The sequence below is a fragment of the Triturus cristatus genome, chromosome 4_2 (genome assembly GCF_964204655.1).
Source record: "Triturus cristatus chromosome 4_2, aTriCri1.1, whole genome shotgun sequence".
Lineage (NCBI taxonomy): Eukaryota > Metazoa > Chordata > Amphibia > Caudata > Salamandridae > Triturus > Triturus cristatus.
In genome coordinates this window covers 511185345-511209525 of record NC_140586.1, presented here as the reverse complement: position 1 = coordinate 511209525, position 24181 = coordinate 511185345, and the positions used below count along the sequence as shown (strand labels likewise).

At 40.5% G+C, this 24181-nt stretch overlaps 1 protein-coding gene across 1 annotated transcript in view; it reads left to right on the top strand.

The window, feature by feature from the left end:
• The window catches only part of SPATA1 (spermatogenesis associated 1), a 394319-nt gene that overhangs the window by 80288 nt on the left and 289850 nt on the right, over positions 1-24181 (top strand). The window contains exon 2 of the mRNA XM_085602111.1: positions 2813-2916. Coding sequence (XP_085458237.1) covers positions 2813-2916 — 104 coding nt within the window. The remainder of the gene's footprint in view (positions 1-2812; positions 2917-24181) is intronic.

Genomic DNA, 24181 nt, shown 5'->3' with positions numbered 1-24181 from the left:
CGTTAAAAAGGCAATAACCTCCTTGAAGAAATGTAAAGCACTGGAACCAGATGGTTTATCTATCATTTTTTCACTCATTTATGGATGTCTTAGCTCTCAAATTATTAGAAGAATTTAACTCTTTTCTATGTAGCTCAAAAGCCTGTGACGTTTTTTGTGAGGTTTAATCACACTGATTCTTAAACTTGAGAAGATCCAAAGATCTGTAAACATTATGCACCCACTTGTTTAATAAATAGTGCCTTAACATTTGCACAAACATTTTAGAAATATGTTAGTCACATTAATTCCTCCCTGTGTCAAATTAGATCAGTTTGGATTTGTTAAAACTATACGCCTCGGCTAATTCTAGAATGTTTATGAATGTGAAATGGAAACATCATATCTTGATATTTCTTTGTGAGCTGTGCCTTTAGCTTTTGATAGGATTAGCTAACTATGTATAGTCATATCTCTTCATGGTGTAGTTCAAAATGTACAAACATGATTAAACTATTACATTCTTATCCTAAAGCTTGTGTTTTTATAATTGGTAAGTTATCACCCTATTTTAATTTGCAGCATGGAAGGAGGCAGGAATACAAACTCACTTTACGCATTTGCGTATTTATTTTACATTTGGTGGTGAATTGGTTAAATTATCAGCTTACTCCAATGATGCAGTCTACAATCATCTTTACAATCTTTTCTTAATGAGATCAATTTCCATTTCAATGTTTCTGGTTATAAACTAGTTATAAACTAATCTCGAACAAGTCTGAAGGTCTCTCATTTGAAGTATTGTTTGAAACGTATGTAAGATTCTGAATTATTATGGGGTTCAAATAAACTAAGACACTTTGGTGTTTGCTTTGCCAAGGATATTAAATCTGCTACCAGTATTAATTTATCAGTCCTTAAAGAAAAAATGTGATCTCTTTAAACCCTTGTTCTCCAGTATATCAATAGTGTTTAGGTGAGATTGTATTCAATAAAATTATGTTTGTGCTAACATATTAGCTACATTATCTATGTTGCCTGGTAAATTATCCTTATTCTGTGCTTATGTCTTAAATGTTTTGGAGAAGATGTTATCTGAATTTTAAAATCCAGCATTAACAAAGGTTTTCACATTCCATCTATATGGTACAATAATTGAATGAACATAAATAGAAAGGGAATTTTCTCGTGATCAGGAATGACAAATGTATATTCATAGTATCTCACCTGTGTTATGATAATACTAGCTTAGCTTTTACTGCGTTACAAACCCTTTTCAATTTAATAAATTATTTTTATTATTGATATCCAGCTTTAACTAATAGTATGTCTGACACGCTAATCTCCTTAGATACTTTAAAATCTAATGTAAATAATAATCACAACCATATTACTATTGTTTATTAATCACTCATACTAAGAGCTGTAACTGCTTATAGGCAGTGCCACTGGAATTATGTGATTCTGCAGCTGCAGCACGTTCTGTATAATTATGGGTATGCCGCATTTGCCTTATAATTCATCATCTGCTGTATAATCTGCAGATTATAACAAAAATATAGTTTCTAGCTCAAACTGAGCTGAAGGTAATAAAACGTGGCTACACTTTTTTCCACTCAGTGGAACACCCTTCGCAAAAGTTGACTGATCATTTTTCAATTGCCTGTTTCTGTATTCTTGTATTAAACTGGTTCTAATAAGATGCAGTCTTTGCCTAGATAGTGTTACTATGTGCATAAATTTCAAAATAATAGAGTAATACTATCACAGAATGTGACACATACTTTGCCTTTTTTTGCTGTACAATTAAGCCAACCGTGCTACATTATTTGGACCTTACCTACCACATACTTCCAGTTGCTCTGCTTATAGAGTGCAACAAGCTCAATATCCTAACCTTAAATTGATTGTAGATTCTTGATGGGAATTAGATCTGCACACTACATGGTCAACAGATTTAGGGAACAGTATTTGTCTAAATTATTTAAGACTTCTGTAGCAGCTAATATGAGTCATTCTCTGTATTTCATCTTTAACATACTTCTTATTACTCCAGCTATGAGTAATTCTCAGACTCTCATAATACTCTGCGTTACTCATGTAATTCTTCTGATGATAATACATGTTGGGAACTGGTTTGGTGTCAACTAAATTAGATATATTTACTGCTACCCTTAACCTTAATAATACCAATCTTATTGAACAATTTTATTAATATATTGATTTTTCCTTTCTGAAAGTCGTATTGCCTTATTTATGTTTTTTGCCTTCTTGCCATACATTATAGACTGTATATTCTATTTATCACAGACTTTCAGTATTTAGAATTTCTCCTTAATCATCCTCTTTGTTTCTTTCATTCATTTTATTTTTATTTTGTTCAATTTCTTTTTTCTCCCTATATGACTACCTGTCACTTGATACAGATTTGCAGACACTTTGCCACGTCATTGCTTTAAATTATATTGATTGTTTTTTATTTTCTTGAACATTTATTTCTATATTTCATCATTATCTTCACCTATGCAGTCAATATTGTATCAATATTGTATCTTGTACTATTTATGCTTAGCATTACTGTAACAAATATATGTATTTATGATACGTCAATTTGTAATTATCTCTATATATTGTATATTCATATATGTATACGCATATTTCTGTGCCCTTTTGTTACATGTCAATATCTCAATAAAAATGATTACAATAAAATAATTCTTCTATTTAGAAATAAAAAATATCCTTTCTTAGTTTGCACATTTGCATTTTTTAAACCTAAAGCTTTCTATACTGTATGTCTGACTCAACTAGTGCCACTCTCTCCTTCTCTTAGTTGGAGCTTCATGTTTTATATGTACCAGAAGAACTTTGGAATTCAAAATTGAACACAGTTTCTAGTGATGTTATCAGCCAATTTATTTCTGCTGGATTCATAAGGTGAGTTGTAGTTTATAAAATAATGGCAATGAAAAGTGTCATATTGTATGCATATGGACTTAAATATAATTTTAAATGTTTATAACAATGTAAAAATAATGAGAATTTGGCAAGTTAGAAATGAAATGTTTTCATTTAAGTAGACTCTTTGAAGGTAAATGATCTAGAAATATGTGTTCAGGTATGTAAATGGATTGCATTACTCTGCTCAGCCATATGCATCCTCTTTGGGCCAGGCATAGAATGTGCATAGAAATGATGTATGCTTGTCTACATAGTGCGCAATGCAGTGCTACCAAATGGCTGATCACAGAAAAGAGTACTCCTTAACCTCTCCAAACAATTGAATGTTATTAGTAGAACAGATATGGGGGACTTTGCTGCTCTTTCCTCAAGATCACAAACTGCCTATTTCAAATAGCTATTTTTACGTTAAGGATTTGATTATGTGCATTTCATGATGTGGACCGAAAGGTTGCTGGTGTCGCAGAGCAAGTACCGCTGCTAAACAGATGGATGATAGTTGCATGATATTGATTCCACCACCACAATTTCCAAGCTTTTTTCCCCCAGTGGTGAGAGCCACCTAACAGGAAAAAGACTGTGATGGCAATTGCATTGTAATACTCTGCTATGGTGGAGTCAGTGACATGAATGTGGGCACTGAAACTGTACTCAGAAACTGTGGTGACATTTCCAGTACTCACACTGCAAATATTCCTGATCTGCTGGAAAAACTTGTCACTGGTTTTGATACATGACCAAAGTTTACACAAGACCTTCAATGGACATGGTCCCACCACAAATGGTGGTGGGCGGAACACCCTAAACTGTGCAGCTTGTCTAAAGTAATTTCAGGTGGTGTCTGAGCAGCCACATTTCTCTTGTCCGTGGTAAATGCACCTCTATTAGCAACACTGCCAAAAGAAGCATTCAAAACGAGGTGGTAAAACTCTAAGGATGACACATGCACGTCTACTATCCTCTAAGACTAGAAAGCTTCGTTCACCGCCCAATGCAAAACACTTTACAAAACGTGTAAGCACCATGCCAGCAGTAGGCTGCTCATCTCCCAAACTCAGATGTGTACACATTCACTTAAAGGTGAAACCAGGAAAGCCAATTATTTGTCTGATAACCCTGGTCAAATATCTTATACAAATGTAACTTCATTTTCGTATACCATTCATGAATACTGCTTCCCGATTGCTTTAACGCTGTGACTGTTCACTACAAAGCAGAAACAACAGAAAAGATAGCTCACACTGTTCAAAACGGCTGAAGTGCCTAGCACTTTTTGCCTTGTCTTCTCTCTTTGTGGCCTTCATCAGTTGTTTATATACCTGTATGGTGAGCTGAGACAACTCCCATACCTTTTGGTAGTAACTGCACTAAATAGAGATTTAATTGAATTGTTTACTATGATGACTTGTACATTATTTCAGAGAATAAATCACCGTGTTACTGTTCGTGAGTTATTGCCGGTGAGATTGATATTAGCTTGACTTGGCTCAAAGCAACTCACCACCAAAGTCAGATATTCTAGTATCGACGGTGTCCAGACAGACGCATAACTTGTAGGTCACACTACATATATTTCACTGAAGTGTGGGTTTACATTTATTTTGAGTACGGAGCACCAGTATGGGTGTGTATCTGTTTTCTTACTATTAGGAACACACAACATGCCTGGGAGTTGTTTAAAAGACAAAGGGGCATATTATCAAGAACGGCGTTAAAATTATCGCCGCTTTAGTGGCAGGAAACTGCCGCTAAAGCGGCGATAATGGGCTTGATAATATGCCCTTGAGAAGTCCAATAGAAGCTCATGTTCACACCAGAACATGAACTTCTATTGGAATTCTCAAGTCGAATTGCAAACTTACTGGATGCACTTTATCTGTTAATACAGGTCCCGTGTTGTTATGAGGCACAGTAGGATCCAACCAGGGAATACAGCTCAGTCTGACTTGTAACTGGACCCTTTGAAATGTGCGCGCTCCTTAGTAGGACTCCGGCGCCATTTTCACACATAAGCTGTGAAAGCTTTGACTCCATCATCAAAGAGTTTATTACCCAGGGAGTGCCGTGAAATTACAGAAAGGCAGCATCAGGTGTAGCGCATGCAGGAAGTGAAGGAGCTGAGCTGACAGAGACATTTGCACACAGACATTCGTTTCTCTGATGATAATCCCAGTTACCCCATGCCTGTAAAACAATTAGGGCTTCATTTCAAGAATAGCACAGTGGAAGCTCTGCCATAAACTGGTGGAGCTGCTGACCCCTGAAAAAATGGGTCCCCTTGCCTCCTTTAGACTTAGGTTAACCAACCACCTCTGAAAAACAGGTCACACTGGTGGTCTGCTGGCCTTATTTATGGAAGGGTGAAAGTCACTAATTATTGTATTCCTCTTACTACCATGGCAGATATGGAGGTGTTGGGAAGGAAAATGTGAAAATGCCCCTTGAGTGCTGAGAGGAAACATCACCCACAACATATGCTGAGTGTTTCTTTCAATGTCACTTCATTCACCAGCGCCTGGTCTGGCTCACAACACTGGCAAAAGTGCAGTGAAAGTAGAACTGAAGGACGAGAGACCAATCCTGAAGTCCTGACTGCCATAGAAATGGACTATGCAGGGGTGGTGTGCACTGCATCACAACAGCCTGCTCAGCTCTTGGGCTTGTGCAGAGGGGTCAAGGACAAAGGGAGGTCTGGTGGCCCAGAGAGACTGCGGACGGGGAGCCCTTGCAACATTCATATGGAGAGTCAGGAGCACAGCAGCAATGTTCCCTCTAATTTGATTGCTCTGTGTGCAGCAAGAAACCCTCTATGTGCACACTTCACATGGCCTTATGCAAAACACCCTCTGCGTAAACTAGCTGTGGGGTGGTCCATTTTTATTCTTCATGCAAAACGGTACCATTATGAGGTACTTTTAGCAAAATGCTAACCAAACAGATTTTATTGTATACAAATAACACAACACTTCATAAAAGAGGCACACTTCCTTCTAAATGGCAAACTGATTTGAGCTTCCTACCAATTAAACACTTACCCACATTGCTATGTTACCTAAAAACTCAATGTCCCAATATGGCTTGCTCCAAGTGACAGAAATACAATAAGCAATGAAAATAAAAACAAACACAGCAAAAATAACAAAGCATGTTTTTTAATAGCCCACATAGTGAACTGAATTCTAGGCTGGTTTGGGGCTTATAATGGTGATGGTTTATAGGGGTATGAACATCATGCAAGTCGTGAAGTGGCTAGAGATTAACTCAGCCAGTTAGGAGGTTGTGGACTTAAGCTGGCCCCTTTACATTAATGTTAATGTTTGGCACAGCAATCTAAGGCCATACAGTTAGCAATACAGTTCTAAGTATGCCTCTTTTACAGTAACATGACATAATAGAAGTAAGCATTGCCTTGTGGAAGAGGGATTAGAGGGAAGTTTCAGAAATTGGCAAATGGACGCCTAAATCCCAAGTCTCTCTGACTACAACAGTTTCCCTCAGTGATTCCCAAACTGTGGTCCGCGGACCCCCAGGGGTCCGTGACACATTCCCAGGGGGTCCGCAAGCAGCAGTTTTAAAAGCACTGCACAGTTCCTTGTAGAATTAGCATTTTTTTGAGCAACAATAAAAGTGTCAAGATAACACCAGTGATTAATGAACCTGCTGGAGAGAGATGAGTTTTGTCCAGTGGCAGGTTTGACTTATCTAATGTAGCACAGAGGGTTAATATGCCTGCTGCAAAGAACGTGTGCCGTGCATTTTTTAAAACAGTATTTTATGTGCATAGTTCAGTGGGTTACTGCTTTTGTTACAGGGATTCTTTTGTTACTCTGCAGCTCATAAGAGACAATCATAGTCTAGCACAGTGACCTATAAACTGTCATCAAGGAGCTGCTTACACACTGCATGGTACAAGTTAGTAACTTATTTATTTTCCCAGTCTTTCATTATCCTGACGCTGCTAAAGGGGTTTATTTGGCTGGAAATACATGTTTATTGTTAGTCAATGCTAACCACTGTGTATGTTCTGAATTCTATGTTTGTGCTTTTCCAGACCAAGCACTCTTTAAAAATGCCTACCTGTATGAAAGACATGTGAATCCTACACCTTGTAGTCCCTTTGTCTTATGTAACATTTTCTCTACACTGATTTACAAGTATGATTCATTGTCTCTATATGTGTGTGATGTAAAGTGCTCTGACGTCCTACAATGATATGAGAGATGCTATAAAACAAATGAAATACATTTGACAGATGTGCTATGGAGAAATGAGAGGCACTGTTGAAGAGTGATAATAAGGGAATCATTGTAGAACCCCAACAAAGATTGTTGCATCCTGGTGCATAGTAAGGTCATCATTTACTATTCTTTATAAGCTAATACAATTCAATATATAATGATATAGATGCGTTGTAGAATGCATCATTGTATCCTAAATTTTCTTGGGGGGAGAGCCTCCCAAATCCCCCTTTGTAGTGGTCAGGCTCACTCACTGCACTTGGTGTTTATTGTATGGGTACTGGTCTGAAAACATTTGCTAGGGTTGCTTTGGGTTCCCTGGCAGGAGCAGGAGCCTTGTACTGCAAAATAAAACTAAGCATTTAAAAGTTAATCACGGAGATGCAGCACCAACCTTCCTATTAAAATTTTCAGTTTTTTGAAAACTCTTTCAATATAAAATACTAAAATCCTTAGTAATTCAAGTATTTATTTTGTGTGCACATGTGTGTTTATTTTTTTTAATTACTCTTTTAATGTTTGAAATTTAAATCATACAAATTGCTGGGGGTCCCCGGCTTCCAGTGGTGAGTCAATGGGGGTCCTCAGGAGTCAAAAGTTTGGGAACCACTGGTTTACCTTATTATGAACATTTAAATCCCCTTGCAAATGAACACTGTTTCCTAAACCGCTTTTAAATTACTAGAATTTAAATACCCGAAAAATATAAACATTATCATCAGTATGTCAGAAATGGCCATCATTTGCGGGATCCTTAAAATGAATGATATTGGCACTTAAAATGAGTGAAAGAATATACTCTTGATAAATACATTGTAAAGAATCTCTGACTCTTATCTGCCAGTGTTAACTGGCAATTTGTTGGTCTGTAAGTACTAACTCACTACAACACATCTATCAAATGAGTAGGGACATGAAGAGACATGCTCAAGAGTTTGCAGTGTAACCCCTTGTGACATGTAACACTGCTCCCAGAACCTGGTCACAACACGCCCTTAAAAATAAATTATTTGTTTTACATGAACAATGCCACAGTATTTATAACTTTGGGGAATTCGTATCTACCCTTACAGAGGTTCATTACGAGATGCCTATTATTTGAGGAAGTAATACTTCGGATGGGAAATACAGATTCCACCGGCTGCATATTTACTAGGAGCAGTATTACCTCTCTATTACTGAGTTCCATGCTGCAGAACTGGGGATACTGCTGTACTATTCCATGTTTCCCCATTTATGAGCTACAAAACTAGGAATGTGCAGCATTTTCCCTGCACAAATTATGTCACACTTTACCCAGCAACATTTGAGAGGGAAACACTCAGAATTTCTTTACCGATTTGGGCACTAATTCCTGTTTTCTCCCAAATCTGGAAAACTTGCCTCCCTGTCATTAGGACCAAGAATCTGGATTACATTAGAAAGCAAATGCTTCTCTGTTGGGAAATGCAAATCTTACATTTTTCATTTGTTACCAAAGGCACAGCAACATTTAGACTAAGAGTTAGGTAAATTATGAAGAATTATCAGTCCCAAACTTGCAGCAGCCTACATTCACACAGCTCTGTCAATGGCCTCTGTCCTATGACTTCTAGCTGTCTTTACACAGCTTTGACAATGTACCTCAGTCATAATGCTCAATCCAGGCAGCATTAACACTGTCTAATTGCTCGCTTCATACTGCATTCTCACAACTCTGACATGCATCTCAGTCACAGGGCTCACTTCAGTTTGCCTCACAAAGCTCCACTGATGCACCATTGTCAGGTGCTGCCCTTATTTACAATTACAGAGCATTTGATGTTACACTGCTACACTAACACAGCTTTGACAGTGCACTGATTTCACTGAGTTGCCAGTCCATGTGCACACAACTTTGACATTGCACATTAGTTATACAACTGCCTTCAATTGCAATACATATTGCAAACTGTCATGTTCCTCTTTGATGCAACTGTGGCAGAAGGAAGCACAGATTCCCACATCTGCCAAGCTGACTGAGCCTTCCGGTTCACTATTGGTACACTATTAATGTTTTTTACATAGTATTTCATACTATTACTTCTGTAATTTCTAATCACTGTAAATATGGGTGTTAACTATTAACCAAAATATAGTTCTCAGTATATTGGCCTTAGAATGATGAAATGCTGAGTGTGCTGGGCAGGACTGAAACTCAGGATCTCCAAAACATTGCATTTGTCTGCAACTATTGTTTAGCTCACTGAGAAAGCCACCTTCTGTGCTGTAACACCTTCTCATAATGCACCTTGTAAACAATGCGGCACAGATCATCTTCACACAGTGAAAGGTGAAGAAAGGGAATCCCGCCAGGTAAATCAATTCGCCCTATTCAGTCCCTCCATTCAACATCATTGTTGAAGCCAGTCCTGCCGACCCCTTCAATCCTTCACAAGTTAGATGTGGCAGTGGTGAAGGGAGGAAAAGAGCCACCTTTCATGGCTAGGACAGAAAGCACACAGTGCATGTGTTTCATTTGCCTTTAACGCACACCTGATAGTGCTTGTTCCTCATATTGAAGTGTGCAGTGAGTGAACGTGCTGATCTCACATCCCACTGTGGAGTACTCATTACTCTTTAGGTGTGCTTGATTGTCATGGTTTAACATGAGGCCCACACAAAGTTTTGAAAAAGAACCCTCATTGGGGTGCTATGTGGTGGCAGACTCTTCTGCCAAAACCCACGCAGTCAACCACTGATCACCTTTGATGCAGACTGATGAAGAAGACACGCAGGTCTGTGCGCATCACCCATTTTCTAGAACAAGGGGTAATGAGTAAAGAGTCTGTGCCCAAGCTGACACAAGCACATTGAGAATATGTGCATTGGGAGCAATTTGCCACTGCAAAATCAAGAGCACTCTCTCATGAAAGTTATCATACTGCTATCTCATCTTGTACAGTACCTACTAGTGAAATACATTGAAGGACCTCAGCTAGACCTTTACAGTAGAGTAGTGCTAAGCTGTGCATAACTAACATTATTACAGCCTGCCTGCCCCTTGCTCTGCCTCAGCCCCAGTAATGGCAATACCTGGCCCTTCAAGTACCTTGCCTGTGCTGCTCCATTTGCTCAAATGGCAAATAGTCAACTGTCAAGGGTATTTATTGTCAAGCAAGTGGCAACAGGGAGCAAACCACCCACCTCCTCAGATGCATCGAAAAAGGCAGATGTAACACTGGAAACTACTTCAAAGAAGTAAGTTCTGTGGGGATGACACAGAACTCACTGGAAGAGAAAAAAGAACACATCTCAGGGGATGTGAAATCTCTATGAACAGACCTTGCAAACGTTCATATCCTTATTGATCACACGGATACGTGGATAACCACGCTGGACCTTACGCTCAACAATACCCCAGACTGGGGACAAGAAATGTTGCACCTTCGACAAAAATGAATGGACCTGGAAGACAGATCCAGAAGGAACAATGTACGTTTTCATGGCCTCCCAGAAGGGCTTAAAAAAGGCCTGGTAGAAGATTTCTTGGCTTCCTTTCTACCCCGTATTTGGTAGATGTTTAATCCAGTCTGGAACAGCAGGGCGCCTGTTGCATAAGAGCATGCAAATTGAATAATGACAACCAGCAAGACCTTTCAAAGCATGCTTCTTCATCAAGTGGGAGAGACCGCGCAGACTGAAAAAAAGACTAGTGCCCGCACATTTTAGGGTCATAAGATATATGTGTCAGACGACTTTTCCACTGACAACATTCTTAAAAGGAAGTCATTTATTTCATTGAGACATTTGAGGAAAATAGAGCTGAAATGTGGTTTACTAGAGCCAGCCCTGATGATTGTCACTGCCGGTGGGAAGACTATGGAGTTCACTGAACCAGATGACCTTGTTGACGAGAATTATATTCACATATAAAATGCTTTTGCAAATAACGTGCAAAGCGTATGGTTAAATTAAACATATGCTATATGTAAAATCTCTAGTGGGTAATCATACTTACATTTTATGGACCTGCAAATGAATGAAGTACTGATTTAAGTTAGCCTAATTGTCAATGCCATGATAACTGAAAAATTATGAATTTACACTAAAAGGCCTGTTTTTCCACATTGAATAGTTGTTTGCGCACAATGTTTTTTATTTCAAATGTTGTATTTTTCAAGAGTCCTTCTGTTAGCTATTGAATAGGTATTTGTTATATACTAGACAACTGATAGTGAGTTCTCACAGAGATAAGAGGAGGTGACCAAAAGAATGATCCGTGGGAAGAACTGTCTGGACCGCAAAACATCAGTGATATAACTTTTCAAGGTTCAATGTCTGAAAGCTTGTGGTGCACCTCTGAGAAAATGGGGAGTTATTTAATACTCTATTGGAGGATGAAGAAGAAGAAGAAAATATTGTTGCAACATAGAATTTTAGTGTTTATATTAGTGTGTGTTCCTAGAGTGGAGGCAGATTCCTTCCCCGGCTCACTGACTGGAGACTTGACTTTGAGTTTCTGATGCCTTTTCTTCATAAGAGGCTGCATTACTTAGATTTTACAGATTTGCCTGCTGATATCTTTGTGCTGAGAATAATTTCCAGCTTATAATGCAAAAGCTTCATGCTAGAGCATAGAATTCTCTCTTTTGCCAGAATTCTTTATTGGGTATCTGAACTGATACTGTTTTCTCTGGTTATTCCAGCTTATTGAAAATAAGGAGTTTTCTTTATGAAGCATGCTTGTTGCATTATTACTATTTTAAGGGTGATTCTAACGAATATTTTGTTTTATTTTATAATCAAACATTGACTGGTGATTATATTAACTTTTAATGATGAAAAACGTTTGACACCTAATTAATAAACTGATGAAAATCTAAAAGCTTCAAAAATTAAATCTTTTTAACTCAAACTAATACTTCTTTATTGATTGTACTGAATGTTTTTTATGTTTAGTGTTATATAGATGATCGCTCCTTATTTCTCCTTGTTGAAGAGCAAAGGTCTATATGACCAGTGGCTGGGGTTATTTAATGATTATACTTGAAGATTGAGATTCAGAAAAACCCGCTCCCTCAACCCTAAAAGATCTCTGGACACGACTGAACCAGTGGACTTGGATGTTGAAGACACTCCTAAGCACCATCAGCATAGGAAGCAGAATTGACAAATGGCTAGTCCCTCAGACAAAGAAAACCTACAGAGTGGTAGATGCCTTGAATAGAGACCAGGATAAATGAAGATTGCCTCTGAATCACCAACTGAGTTTGATAAACATGACCCACCCAAATCAGCTACTTAACCACAACATATGTGTACACTCATGGTAACTTTATTTTTCCTATTTTTCTCACTTCTCATCTGCAAGCCCCCTTTTGTTCTCCTAAAATTGGTATAAATAACATGCCTTTCAAGATTACACACACTTACGTTCTGCTGCAATGGAGCAGGAATCGACTTTTAAAATACTGATACTAGAAATGAGAGGTAACTACAGTTCGGACAACATAATTCTATGATACACAGATGCCTCCATCACATGTTTGTACACAATACAAAAACACAATTCTGCTAAATATAGGTCGACTTCATGTACTACACAACCCCATTAAAAACCCCCTTAACCCTGGCTAATCACCCACATCCTTTACTTTTTGTTTCTTGTTGCTATTTGGTACTTGTCATACTGCCTTACACTTCCCTTACCAAATGACTCTATATGCAGAGGATGCTCCTGAACCACCTGTTATAATTGTAAAAGCTGCTGATGAGGGGCCACTAAGGAAGCGAAACAATATGCTAGTGTAAGTGGCTATAGGTTAGTTTAAGATTGCCTTCTTCTGCCTCATGTACGACCACCACCACATTATACACCCATTGAGTTCATTCAGTGAAAATACAGATTATTTCCCTTGTTGGCACTCTGAATAGGGATGAACGTTGAATCATTCCCACATACTACACTGAATGGTGGTTGCATGCTTCCCACCCCTCCTCTCACTCCCTCCCAAGGTAACAGCCAATCTTTTACCTATCTCTGTCCCATGGACAACGCATGTTGCAGGCCCCCCTCCTCAGATACAGCAAGATGGATCCCACCACTCATAGCTGACAACAAACCATTACTCATTTATACTGTCATCCTCACTATTCACTAGACGACTTAGACTCAACATCACCATAACAAATGAAACTATTGCTTTAAATGTTAGGGGGTATCATATTATATAAAGAGAAAAACTATACTATAATATATAGCCATTAAATATGCGACTATCACCTTCTTGCAAGAAATACAACTGACGCCAAAGGAGACTGATGGGTTAAACAGAGACTGGGTAAGATGATTTTTCTGCAGTACTTACAAGGATCAGGAAAAAAGAATTTAACCATCCACTTCCAACATGTCAAAATCCAAAGGCATTAAGATTCTGGTAATCAAATGCCTAGTGCTTAAATATTAAGCATGGTCGCTATGCTTTGTTCAAAGTGAGAATCACAAAAAATTATTGATCATTAGATCAGTATAGGCATTCAACATCTTACAACCCACTCTTACAGCCACTGACCACCTACTTATGGAGTTTGGTAAATCCAGGGTTCTCATCAGAGGTGCCTAGGACCTATTAGCTCTGGACCTTACTCTGTACAGAACAGGTCACCTGACTGGAATAAATATTTGCACAGAACATTGATAACTGATGTTAGACCTGTCAGCCTTAGGACAGTCTTCCCCCCAAACTTTTTGTCTTACTCCTCCATTCTTGCTGATCTAATTTTTGTTGGCTTTAAGACTCTGTGCACTTCTTGACGGTGGTGACGTGTCGTTCTAACCGGTCTGAGCTTACAGAGTCTAATGGGGTGTGGATATTAAGCTGCATTATTAATATATGGCCTTCATTTATTGTACTACAATAATATAGGAGCAATACGAGTGTTCCAAGAATCTCCGGGAGAACTGATTCCCTCACAATTAGACTTTGGTGTGATACTGCTGCAAAGAAATACATAAGCCCTGATGAAGTCCTTACAGAAGACGAAACGCGTTGGCCGGGCTGTTTTGTTAATATTTTGAAAAATAAGAAAGACAATTGTTTTAAGACTTCATACTATGGCTTCCATGTTATGTTGGTCTTGGAGAAGAGTACATTTGGATCGGCACCATAGAAAATGTGTTCTTCGTGAAAGGAGAAGAAAAAAAGAGAACAAGCTCTATAATACAATTTTTGGGCACTTGAGTCACTCCCTTTTGCGGGTTTTTGACCACAAGATACATGTTACTAAAAGAAAAAAGCAAGTATTTGCTCTTATAAAACAATACATAGATGATAATGAGGCCTTGGTAACCTCAGCTAAGTTCCTGTGGGACGAGAAAAGTCATGATGATAGGTTCCCTGATGAGGGAAGTCACTTTAGCTCAAACTAGAACTAGAATTGCAGTTAAAATTAATTGCAGCAGCTACAGTAACCACCATGCCAAAGAACAACTACTCCACATAGAAAAAGATAAATTGCCAGTGAGCTCCCTCTTCACAGACAAAGTGGAATAAGTGTTGCATTGACTATAGTATCATCATTATGAGCATGGTAAAAAGCAGGGATGCTTCTAGCTTTTTAATTGAAACAAGGAGAGTCGCAAGTACCAATTCACTCATTGCGAAATGATGAAGGGAAGGTACACACCCATCTACAGAATATTGTTCACGTCTTTGCTAAATTTCTAGCAAGACTATATAAAGCAGACAGGGAAACTGAAGCAACAACAAGCGAAGAACTATTTTTCACCACATACCCACTGGCCAAGCTCGCAGATGCAGGCAAAGACTTCTCGATTGTGATATATATGTGGAAGAAATTAAAGATGCCTTATCCGTTCTTCCCAGCAAGTCATCAAGAAAAAACATCAAGGTGAATTCTATAAAATAGGGAGCAGTCATATAATTAAAATGTTGCATGCCACCTCAGAGAAGCTGAAAACACTGGTTCACTTTAATTTCTCTTCAACAAAGTGTTCATGACAATGATCCCTAAGCCACACAAAGACCTCTTGAGCTATGCTAATTACCATCCTATTTCATTGATCAACATGGATATGACAATCTCAAGAAAATACTGGCAAAAAGACTGTGCAAAGTAATTCCCTTGTTGGTCCATGAATCACAAATTGGCATAGTCCGTGTAGGCATTCCAGACAGCAAAAAAACTCACTTTATAAAGGGGTCAGAAAGGGATACTTAGTTTAAAGACTAGAACACCTCCAATCCCATCAGAATACTGCAAATAACCAACAGAAGGTGTGAAGTCCGTGGAGAGAAGAATAGTTAACCAATAAATGCTATGAGGAAGTGCATGAGATCCTACAGGTAGTCGGGACACCGCCTAACAGGAGGTGAGAGTCCATCAGCCCACCCTTACTGGCGGAGCATCGTCATTTGGAACTCTAAGGAATCACGGTCTGAACCCACAATCGCGGGTCACAAGAGGCTCTGCTAGGTGCACAGGCCAGTGATTCCCGAAAGAAAACACTCCTGCCAGGGTTTATACCCAAGACCTGGGGACTCAAGGAATGTGCAGTGCTCATGTGTAATGTGAGATTAAAAATGAATACTTGGTCAAAAAATATGTTTATTGGGAATTAACCAAGTTTCATATCTAAAAGAGCCTATAGTCTTTTAAAAAAAATAGAGTAATTCCTGGCTCAATCATGGTGTGGTCGACATGTTTCAGCCGAAGTGGTCAATTGACCCGGCTTTCTTCAGGACCAAAAAAAATAATCTAAGATGCTACTGCTCAAAAAACAAGTGATTTGTGAAAAGCAAAAAACATGCAATCAAAATGTGACCGTTAGATAAGATAGTGGCAATAGCCACCCTACCAGACATACAGTCTCGTGTTTGAGCGCAAGAACAATGTCTCCTTTCCTAAAAAGAGAGTCCAAACAGGTCAGACATCAGGAATGGACACCATGCACAAGAAAACAGCATTACTGGTCACTATTAGGCAAAGCTGATTCTGCACTGCCATTACTTTTAAAAAACTCAAATGATGTTATCAACACAACAATATGTGAATTAAAATGAAAACTCACCCAGCCTTATGTGGGAGAACTGCCTCACCTCACCCGGCTGACTGCTCGGAGAAGGAGGCACCGCTCTGTTTAAATGTGGAGAGAAAACAGACAAGTTGCATATGGATACCTGTCCGCTTCATACTCAGCACATATACCTTTAAACACTTTGTCAAAAACCTCAAAAACTAAAGAGTCAAAGACCTCAAGAGAACCCATGAAAAGCGTCAATGCAGGTAGGAGAGATGTGTTTGCAAACCCTGCCCTGATCTGGTAAAACAAGACTAAAGACAGAGTTGCAATTCATTATTTTCGATGGAGTTTGAAATGGTAGTGTATTTCTCCATTGTTCCCAAATAGGTAGGCAGTCTGGCTGGTTTGGAAAAACCAAGGCATGGCTAGTTTAAGAAACCAAGGCATATGAGGTGTAAGCCCTCAACTCTAGAAAGCTACAAAGCCCTCCCCTCGGTTGCAGTCAAAGGACCAATACATCGTGAACAAACATCGTGAGCAAACGGAACCTTAGCAGGACTCACTCTCCCCTTACCTGTCCGTCGGTACCTCAGACTGGCCAATGAGCTGTCTGGGAGGTATCGGCAGGAAGGGGAGGGTTCCTTTTATGTCCACTCCAATTGGGATAATCTTTGTCGATTATAATCAGGTGCGGGTACGCCAGAATTCGTCAGGCAGCCGCCGGATGAAAAAGAGCATGCGCGTGACTGGAATACATGCCATGGAGCGTGCGCATTTGTGCAAGCCCCGGGGCGCGGATGCAAACAAGCAGTGTCGCTAAAAAGCGCATGCGTGTTGAAGAGACTCACGCTTTGCAACAGATACTGTACTGAAATTTGGATAAGAATATACTAAAACTGCAATCCAACACCAGGCGTCAGTGCGAGTGCACATATAAGAAAAAACAAAGCACAGCATCAGCCTCAAAACAATGGCAAAGACATACAGAACTCTATAGCTTAGAGCCGAATGCAATGTTTTGAGTCCCTCTCTAAATTTCAAATGCGTGTTAAAAAGCGGGACAGGGATTGAGTGAAAATGTTTCATCTACTCATATGTCGCTAAAGCGCGCCCAACGAAAGAATGATGAAATGATGATGGCAAAGTAAGCCTGCTTACAAAGACAGCTTACAAAGACATAACCCATGTGTGGCGTATTGATAAGTCCCTACTGATTCTTAGTTATGGAACTATATATCAGAACGCATAGGGTTTCAAAGGAGTGTTAGCAAGAGACAGTGTCATCAAAAAAAACCCACACACAGGATGGTCGTTGCAACACATAGGCATAAACGTGGCATACACTTACGTAAAGGTAACATCTAGTATCTCTCCGTCATTGATACGTGCCAAAACGCACGATGAGTGAAGAAATATATGTGTAGATTTATTTACACTCATGTGTCGCTAGAGCATGCCTATAAAGAAAATGCCTTATCACGTCAAATGTAAATGACAAAGGTCAGATATCGTATTACTCACTATAAATGACAGGAGTGAGTGAACTATCAAAAGTATTGTATCTCAGCAAATCTCAAAGTAGGCAAAATGATTGTTTGACCCTAGGGCTTCATAGAGAGGCCCACGGTATGTTATCATTTAAGCCTTGTGTGTCTGTCTTCAATTTGAAAATCCATTTTTGTTCTCTAGAGAATAAGAACTTGGAGATGTCTGTTATATGTTGAGGAATGAAAGGGCGTTCCAGCACGAGCCACCTAAGGTCATCGGCCTTGTGTTTCTTGGCTAGGAAATGATCAGTCAGACAGGTAGATTGTTTCATACAGCGAATGGTACTTTTGTGCTCGCTAATGCGGAGCTTGACTTTACGTGTGGTGTACCCTATATAGTGCAAAGCGCAGGGGCACGTGATCCTGTAAATCACACATTCCGAATTACAATTCGTGTGATTATGTAATATCCACGGGCGGCCTGTCCCTATGTCCACTGATGTGGTCTTGATGGTCTGAGGACAAACACTACATGAGCCGCACGGAAAGTGGCCTCGGACTGGAGGTAATGACCACAAGGTGTTGGTCCCACCTGTGGGATGCGACAAAGGCCGTGTATGGACTAAGCTGTCGCGTAAGCTTGGACCCTTTTTAAATGCGAAAAGAGGAGGCAAGATATTGTCAGACGTTATATTTAATATCTGCCAATGTTTTCGCACTGTTTTCTGTATACGGTTGGACAAAGTACAGAAAGTGGTGACAAAAGTGAGTCTTTCATTGGTGGTCCTGGGCGTGTTGATGTCTAGTAGAGCGTCACGGTTATTGTTTGATGCTCGTTTCCATGCTCGACGCACCAGACGCTTGGGATACTGTCGTGACTGTAGTTGTATAGCTAGTTCTCTAGCATGCTTATCAAAAAGCTGTCTTGTGGAACAGTTCCTGCGGATCCGTAGGAACTGGCCAACCGGGAGATTTTCCCGGAGGGCCTTAGGATGATGACTGTTAAAAGACAAGAGAGAGTTCTTAGACATAGGTTTCTTGTATAGTTCAGAGTGTAATGAATTCTCATGAACAAAGATGGAAACGTCCAGGAACGCTAACCGGTGTTGGTTGAATTTGATGGTAAAATTCAAAAAAGCATTCTGTTGATTGAGCCAGGAGTGAAAAGAAAGGATCTCCTGGCTAGTGCCCCGCCATACCACTAAAATGTCATCTATGTATCTCTTCCACAGCACCAAATGATGACGATATGGATTGCTGTGGTTGAGTACATGATTTTGTTCGAATAGATGAACATAGAGGTTGGCGAGGCTGGGCGCAAAAACACTGCCCATAGAGGTGCCAGACGTCTGTAGAAAGATCTGATCCTCAAATCTGAAGAAGTTCTCAGTCATAGCCAATCTGGAACACTCCATAATAAAAGTGACGGGGGTCATGCTGTCCAACATACGTGCTTCCAATAATCCTCTGATGGAATCGAGAGTCTCTAATTGTGGAATGCACGTATAAAGTGACTCCACGTCAAAGCTGGCCAAGAGATCAGTGTCAGTATTAAATTCAATCTCAGGCAAGATCCGCAAGACATCGGACGTGTCTTTGAGATAGGTCAGCATCTCGGCGACCAAGGGTCGCAAGAATACATCCTCAAATTTGGACAAAGGCTCCAATAGTGAGCCGATCCCAGAGATGATGGGTCGTCCAGGGGGCGGTCGTTGCTGTTTGTGGATTTTTGGGAGGCAGTAGAAATAGGGCATCACAGGGTTGTTAGTTACCAAAAACCTGGCCTCATGTGGCGTGATCCATCCCTCTGCCTCCCCTTCCTCAACTAGCTGTTTGATCTCTAAAGTGAGTCTAGAAGTGGGATCTGATTCCAAAACCCGGTAGGACTTGGCATCTGATAGCTGTCTGAGGCATTTGGTCCGATAGACAACAGTATCTTGCAACACCGTTGCCCCACCTTTGTCTGCCGGCTTAATAATGACAGACGTATCCTTGATCAGATTCTGAAGAGCAATTTTATCCTTTTTAGAGAAATTACAATAATTTGTGGGCCGTGTGTCACATAGTGACATCAAGTCATAGGTAACTGCCTTCTCAAAGGTGGAAACTTGTGAAGGGACCTGGTGGGGCAGAGGAGTGAAATTACTTTTAGGGCGTAGTCCAGTGTTCAGACTGTTAATGTCATCCATAGAGGGGACATTATCGATCTGCTCTTTGTTTTTGAAAAAGAAGTGAAGCCGAATTTTCCTGAAGAATTTTTCGAGTTCACATCTTAAAGCGAAAGGATCGCCTGAATATGTGGGCACAAAGCCCAAACCTCTGTTGAGGACACTCTGTTCGTCTGTCGTGAGGATTTTAGAGCTGAGATTGACCACCAGGTCATTCACTCGCTGGTCGAATTGGTTGATGGTTGTTGGTTGCCCCTCCTGCTCCGAGTGTTCGGGAACGTCTGGTCTGGTTGCCAGTGGACCATAGAAGTGCCTCTCCGTTTGCCTCTGGTGCGGCCCTGACCCTGCTCTAAAAAAGACTGATTGGGGTAAAATTGCTGTTGTGGTGGATAGGTTTGCATGTGTGGTGGAAAAGGAGGTGGTTGGTAGCCCCATGGAGCCGGTGGCCACCATTGTCCTTGGTTGGGATAGAAATTTTGATTACCACGCCTTCTGTTGTACCTACGGGACTGTCCTCTCCCTCTCCCTTGGGGGGCTCCTGTTGTAAAAGAGTCAGAATCATCAGATCTGATTTCGGACCCAGACGATGAATAGTTGGACCCATAGCGTCTCCCTTTGTTATTAAATAATGGGGCCACATAGGTGTCACTCGTGTATGGATAGATTTTCTCCCAAGAGAAACGGGCCAGGTCTTTCTTGAATTTATCAATTTTATTGATCAAGATGTTGTCTCTATATTCTTTATTACTTTTATTGGTCTCATCCATTTGTTTTTTAAAAAGGGCTGATGTAATGGTTGTTTTAATTTGCCCTTCTAGAGTTTGAATTTCAACGAGAATGGCATCAGCCTGGCGTTTCGCTGTGCTGATAATGAGAATTAACCAGTCACGGGTACACCGCCAGGCGATAAGTGACCAATCCCGTATGAACTGTTTATCTGTAAGAAACAGTCTCGGTGCGTTGGTAACAATCAAACCCGTAGGGGCACATTTTCCTCGTAAGTATTCAGCCATGACTAAGCCATGGACTGCTGTGCGTGATTGTGTTTTTCTAAGGTTGAGTAGAGTCGCCCAGTCATCCTTGGGATTCCCCGTCATTTCTGGTAGGGAGTCGAGGATGCTAGGGTTATCCGACAAAATGTTACTCAAGGTTTCATCATCAAAAGCTAAACCTGCAAAGTCAGCCATCATGGGAGGGGGTACTCGAAGTCAGAGACAATGGGGAGCGGGATAAGACTACTAGAGACTCCTAGAGTCTGAACAAGACCCGCAGCCGTAGCTGCTCTAATCACCAAAAAAACTCACTTTATAAAGGGGTCAGAAAGGGATACTTAGTTTAAGGACTAGAACACCTCCAATCCCATCAGAATACTGCAAATAACCAACAGAAGGTGTGAAGTCCGTGGAGAGAAGAATAGTTAACCAATAAATGCTATGAGGAAGTGCATGAGATCCTACAGGTAGTCGGGTCACCGCCTAACAGGAGGTGAGAGTCCATCAGCCCACCCTTACTGGCGGAGCATCGTCATTTGGAACTCTAAGGAATCACGGTCTGAGCCCACAATCGCGGGTCACAAGAGGCTCTGCTAGGTGCACAGGCCAGTGATTCCCGAAAGAAAACACTCCTGCCAGGGTTTATACCCAAGACCTGGGGACTCAAGGAATGTGCAGTGCTCATGTGTAATGTGAGATTAAAAATGAATACTTGGTCAAAAAATATGTTTATTGGGAATTAACCAAGTTTCATATCTAAAAGAGCCTATAGTCTTTTCAAAAAAATAGACTAATTCCTGGCTCAATCATGGTGTGGTCGACATGTTTCAGCCGAAGTGGTCAATTGACCCGGCTTTCTTCAGGACCAAAAAAAAATAATCTAAGATGCTACTGCTCAAAAAACAAGTGATTTGTGAAAAGCAAACAACATGCAATCAAAATGTGACCGTTAGATAAGATAGTGGCAATAGCCACCCTACCAGACATACAGTCTCGTGTTTGAGCGCAAGAACAATGTCTCCTTTCCTAAAAAGAGAGTCCAAACAGGTCAGACATCAGGAATGGACACCATGCACAAGAAACCAGCATTACTGGTCACTATTAGGCAAAGCTGATTCTGCACTGCCATTACTTTTAAAAAACTCAAATGATGTTATCAACACAACAATATGTGAATTAAAATGAAAACTCACCCAGCCTTATGTGGGAGAACTGCCTCACCTCACCCGGCTGACTGCTCGGAGAAGGAGGCACCGCTCTGTTTAAATGTGGAGAGAAAACAGACAAGTTGCATATGGATACCTGTCCGCTTCATACTCAGCACATATACCTTTAAACACTTTGTCAAAAACCTCAAAAACTAAAGAGTCAAAGACCTCAAGAGAACCCATGAAAAGCGTCAATGCAGGTAGGAGAGATGTGTTTGCAAACCCTGCCCTGATCTGGTAAAACAAGACTAAAGACAGAGTTGCAATTCATTATTTTCGATGGAGTTTGAAATGGTAGTGTATTTCTCCATTGTTCCCAAATAGGTAGGCAGTCTGGCTGGTTTGGAAAAACCAAGGCATGGCTAGTTTAAGAAACCAAGGCATATGAGGTGTAAGCCCTCAACTCTAGAAAGCTACAAAGCCCTCCCCTCGGTTGCAGTCAAAGGACCAATACATCGTGAACAAACATCGTGAGCAAACGGAACCTTAGCAGGACTCACTCTCCCCTTACCTGTCCATCAGTACCTCAGACTGGCCAACGAGCTGTCTGGGAGGTATCGGCAGGAAGGGGAGGGTTCCTTTTATGTCCACTCCAATTGGGATAATCTTTGTCGATTATAATCAGGTGCGGGTATGCCAGAATTCGTCAGGCAGCCGCCGGATGAAAAAGAGCATGCGCGTGACTGGAATACATGCCATGGAGCGTGCGCATTTGTGCAAGCCCCGGGGCGCGGATGCAAACAAGCAGTGTCGCTAAAAAGCGCATGCGTGTTGAAGAGACTCACGCTTTGCAACAGATACTGTACTGAAATTTGGATAAGAATATACTAAAACTGCAATCCAACACCAGGCGTCAGTGCGAGTGCACATATAAGAAAAAACAAAGCACAGCATCAGCCTCAAAACAATGGCAAAGACATACAGAACTCTATACCTTAGAGCCGAATGCAATGTTTTGAGTCCCTCTCTAAATTTCAAATGCGTGTTAAAAAGCGGGACAGGGATTGAGTGAAAATGTTTCATCTACTCATATGTCGCTAAAGCGCGCCCAACGAAAGAATGATGAAATGATGATGGCAAAGTAAGCCTGCTTACAAAGACAGCTTACAAAGACATAACCCATGTGTGGCGTATTGATAAGTCCCTACTGATTCTTAGTTATGGAACTTGTGGTAAATAATTTAATTACCGGGACTTAATTTGATACAGAACATAATAAGAATAGCTCAATAAATAAGAGGCAGAATCCGTGGTATTAGAGGTTCGGAATGGGCTTTATTCCAATATACGATTCGGAATCGTGGTCTCCAGGTTCCATCACCACGGAGGTTCAGGAAGTGAAGTACATACATTATTGATAATTAATCACTTTTATACAATAGGCATTACAGTGAGGCATATGCGAGAGGCGTAACAATTGATAAGGAAGATAACATTATTCATGCGTAATCGAAAATGGGCGTGATTGGGCGTAACAAAAGAACGTCATCAGGCATGATGTCATAATGGGGTGGTTCCATGAAAAAATTTCGCAATGTCAGCAGAAATACTTGGCAGAGATGCGCGCGCAGCAGCATGACGTGTGATTGACGTGCAGCTAGGGGGTGAAGGGGACTTGACATTTAGCTCTACATGTGGCGACAGATGTCTGGAGGGTCAAGTCAACCTAATCCCAAATCATATCTAACATCCTATGTTTAAAGAACTATGTTATCCAAAAGAGAGGTCTCTTAGAGTAGAATCCTATTCTATACTGACTATACTGACTGTTAGTGCGTGTACAAGCGTCTAAGTGTCTACACTAGATGCGAGGGCAGGAATCTTCCATAGTAACAGGGCTATGAATTACTTGTAAAAAGACAGAGAAACCGGGCCTTTGCTTGGTAGCTGGCAGAATGTTTACTTAAACTACTAGACAGGAATGCATTGGGCAGGGATCGGAGCAGATAATTTCGAAGGTGAAATACAGTTCTTGGCAGGCAGCAAGCTGATGTCAGGCATCGTGAGCCGCGCAGGGAATGAGACAAAGTTCATGGTCACAGATGCAGGCTCGGACTGGAGCTTCAGAGATAGAAAGCAAGAAAAGCTTGATGACAGAATCAGGGCCTACTTGCCTGGACTGAAAAAATGGCATAAGTGAACCA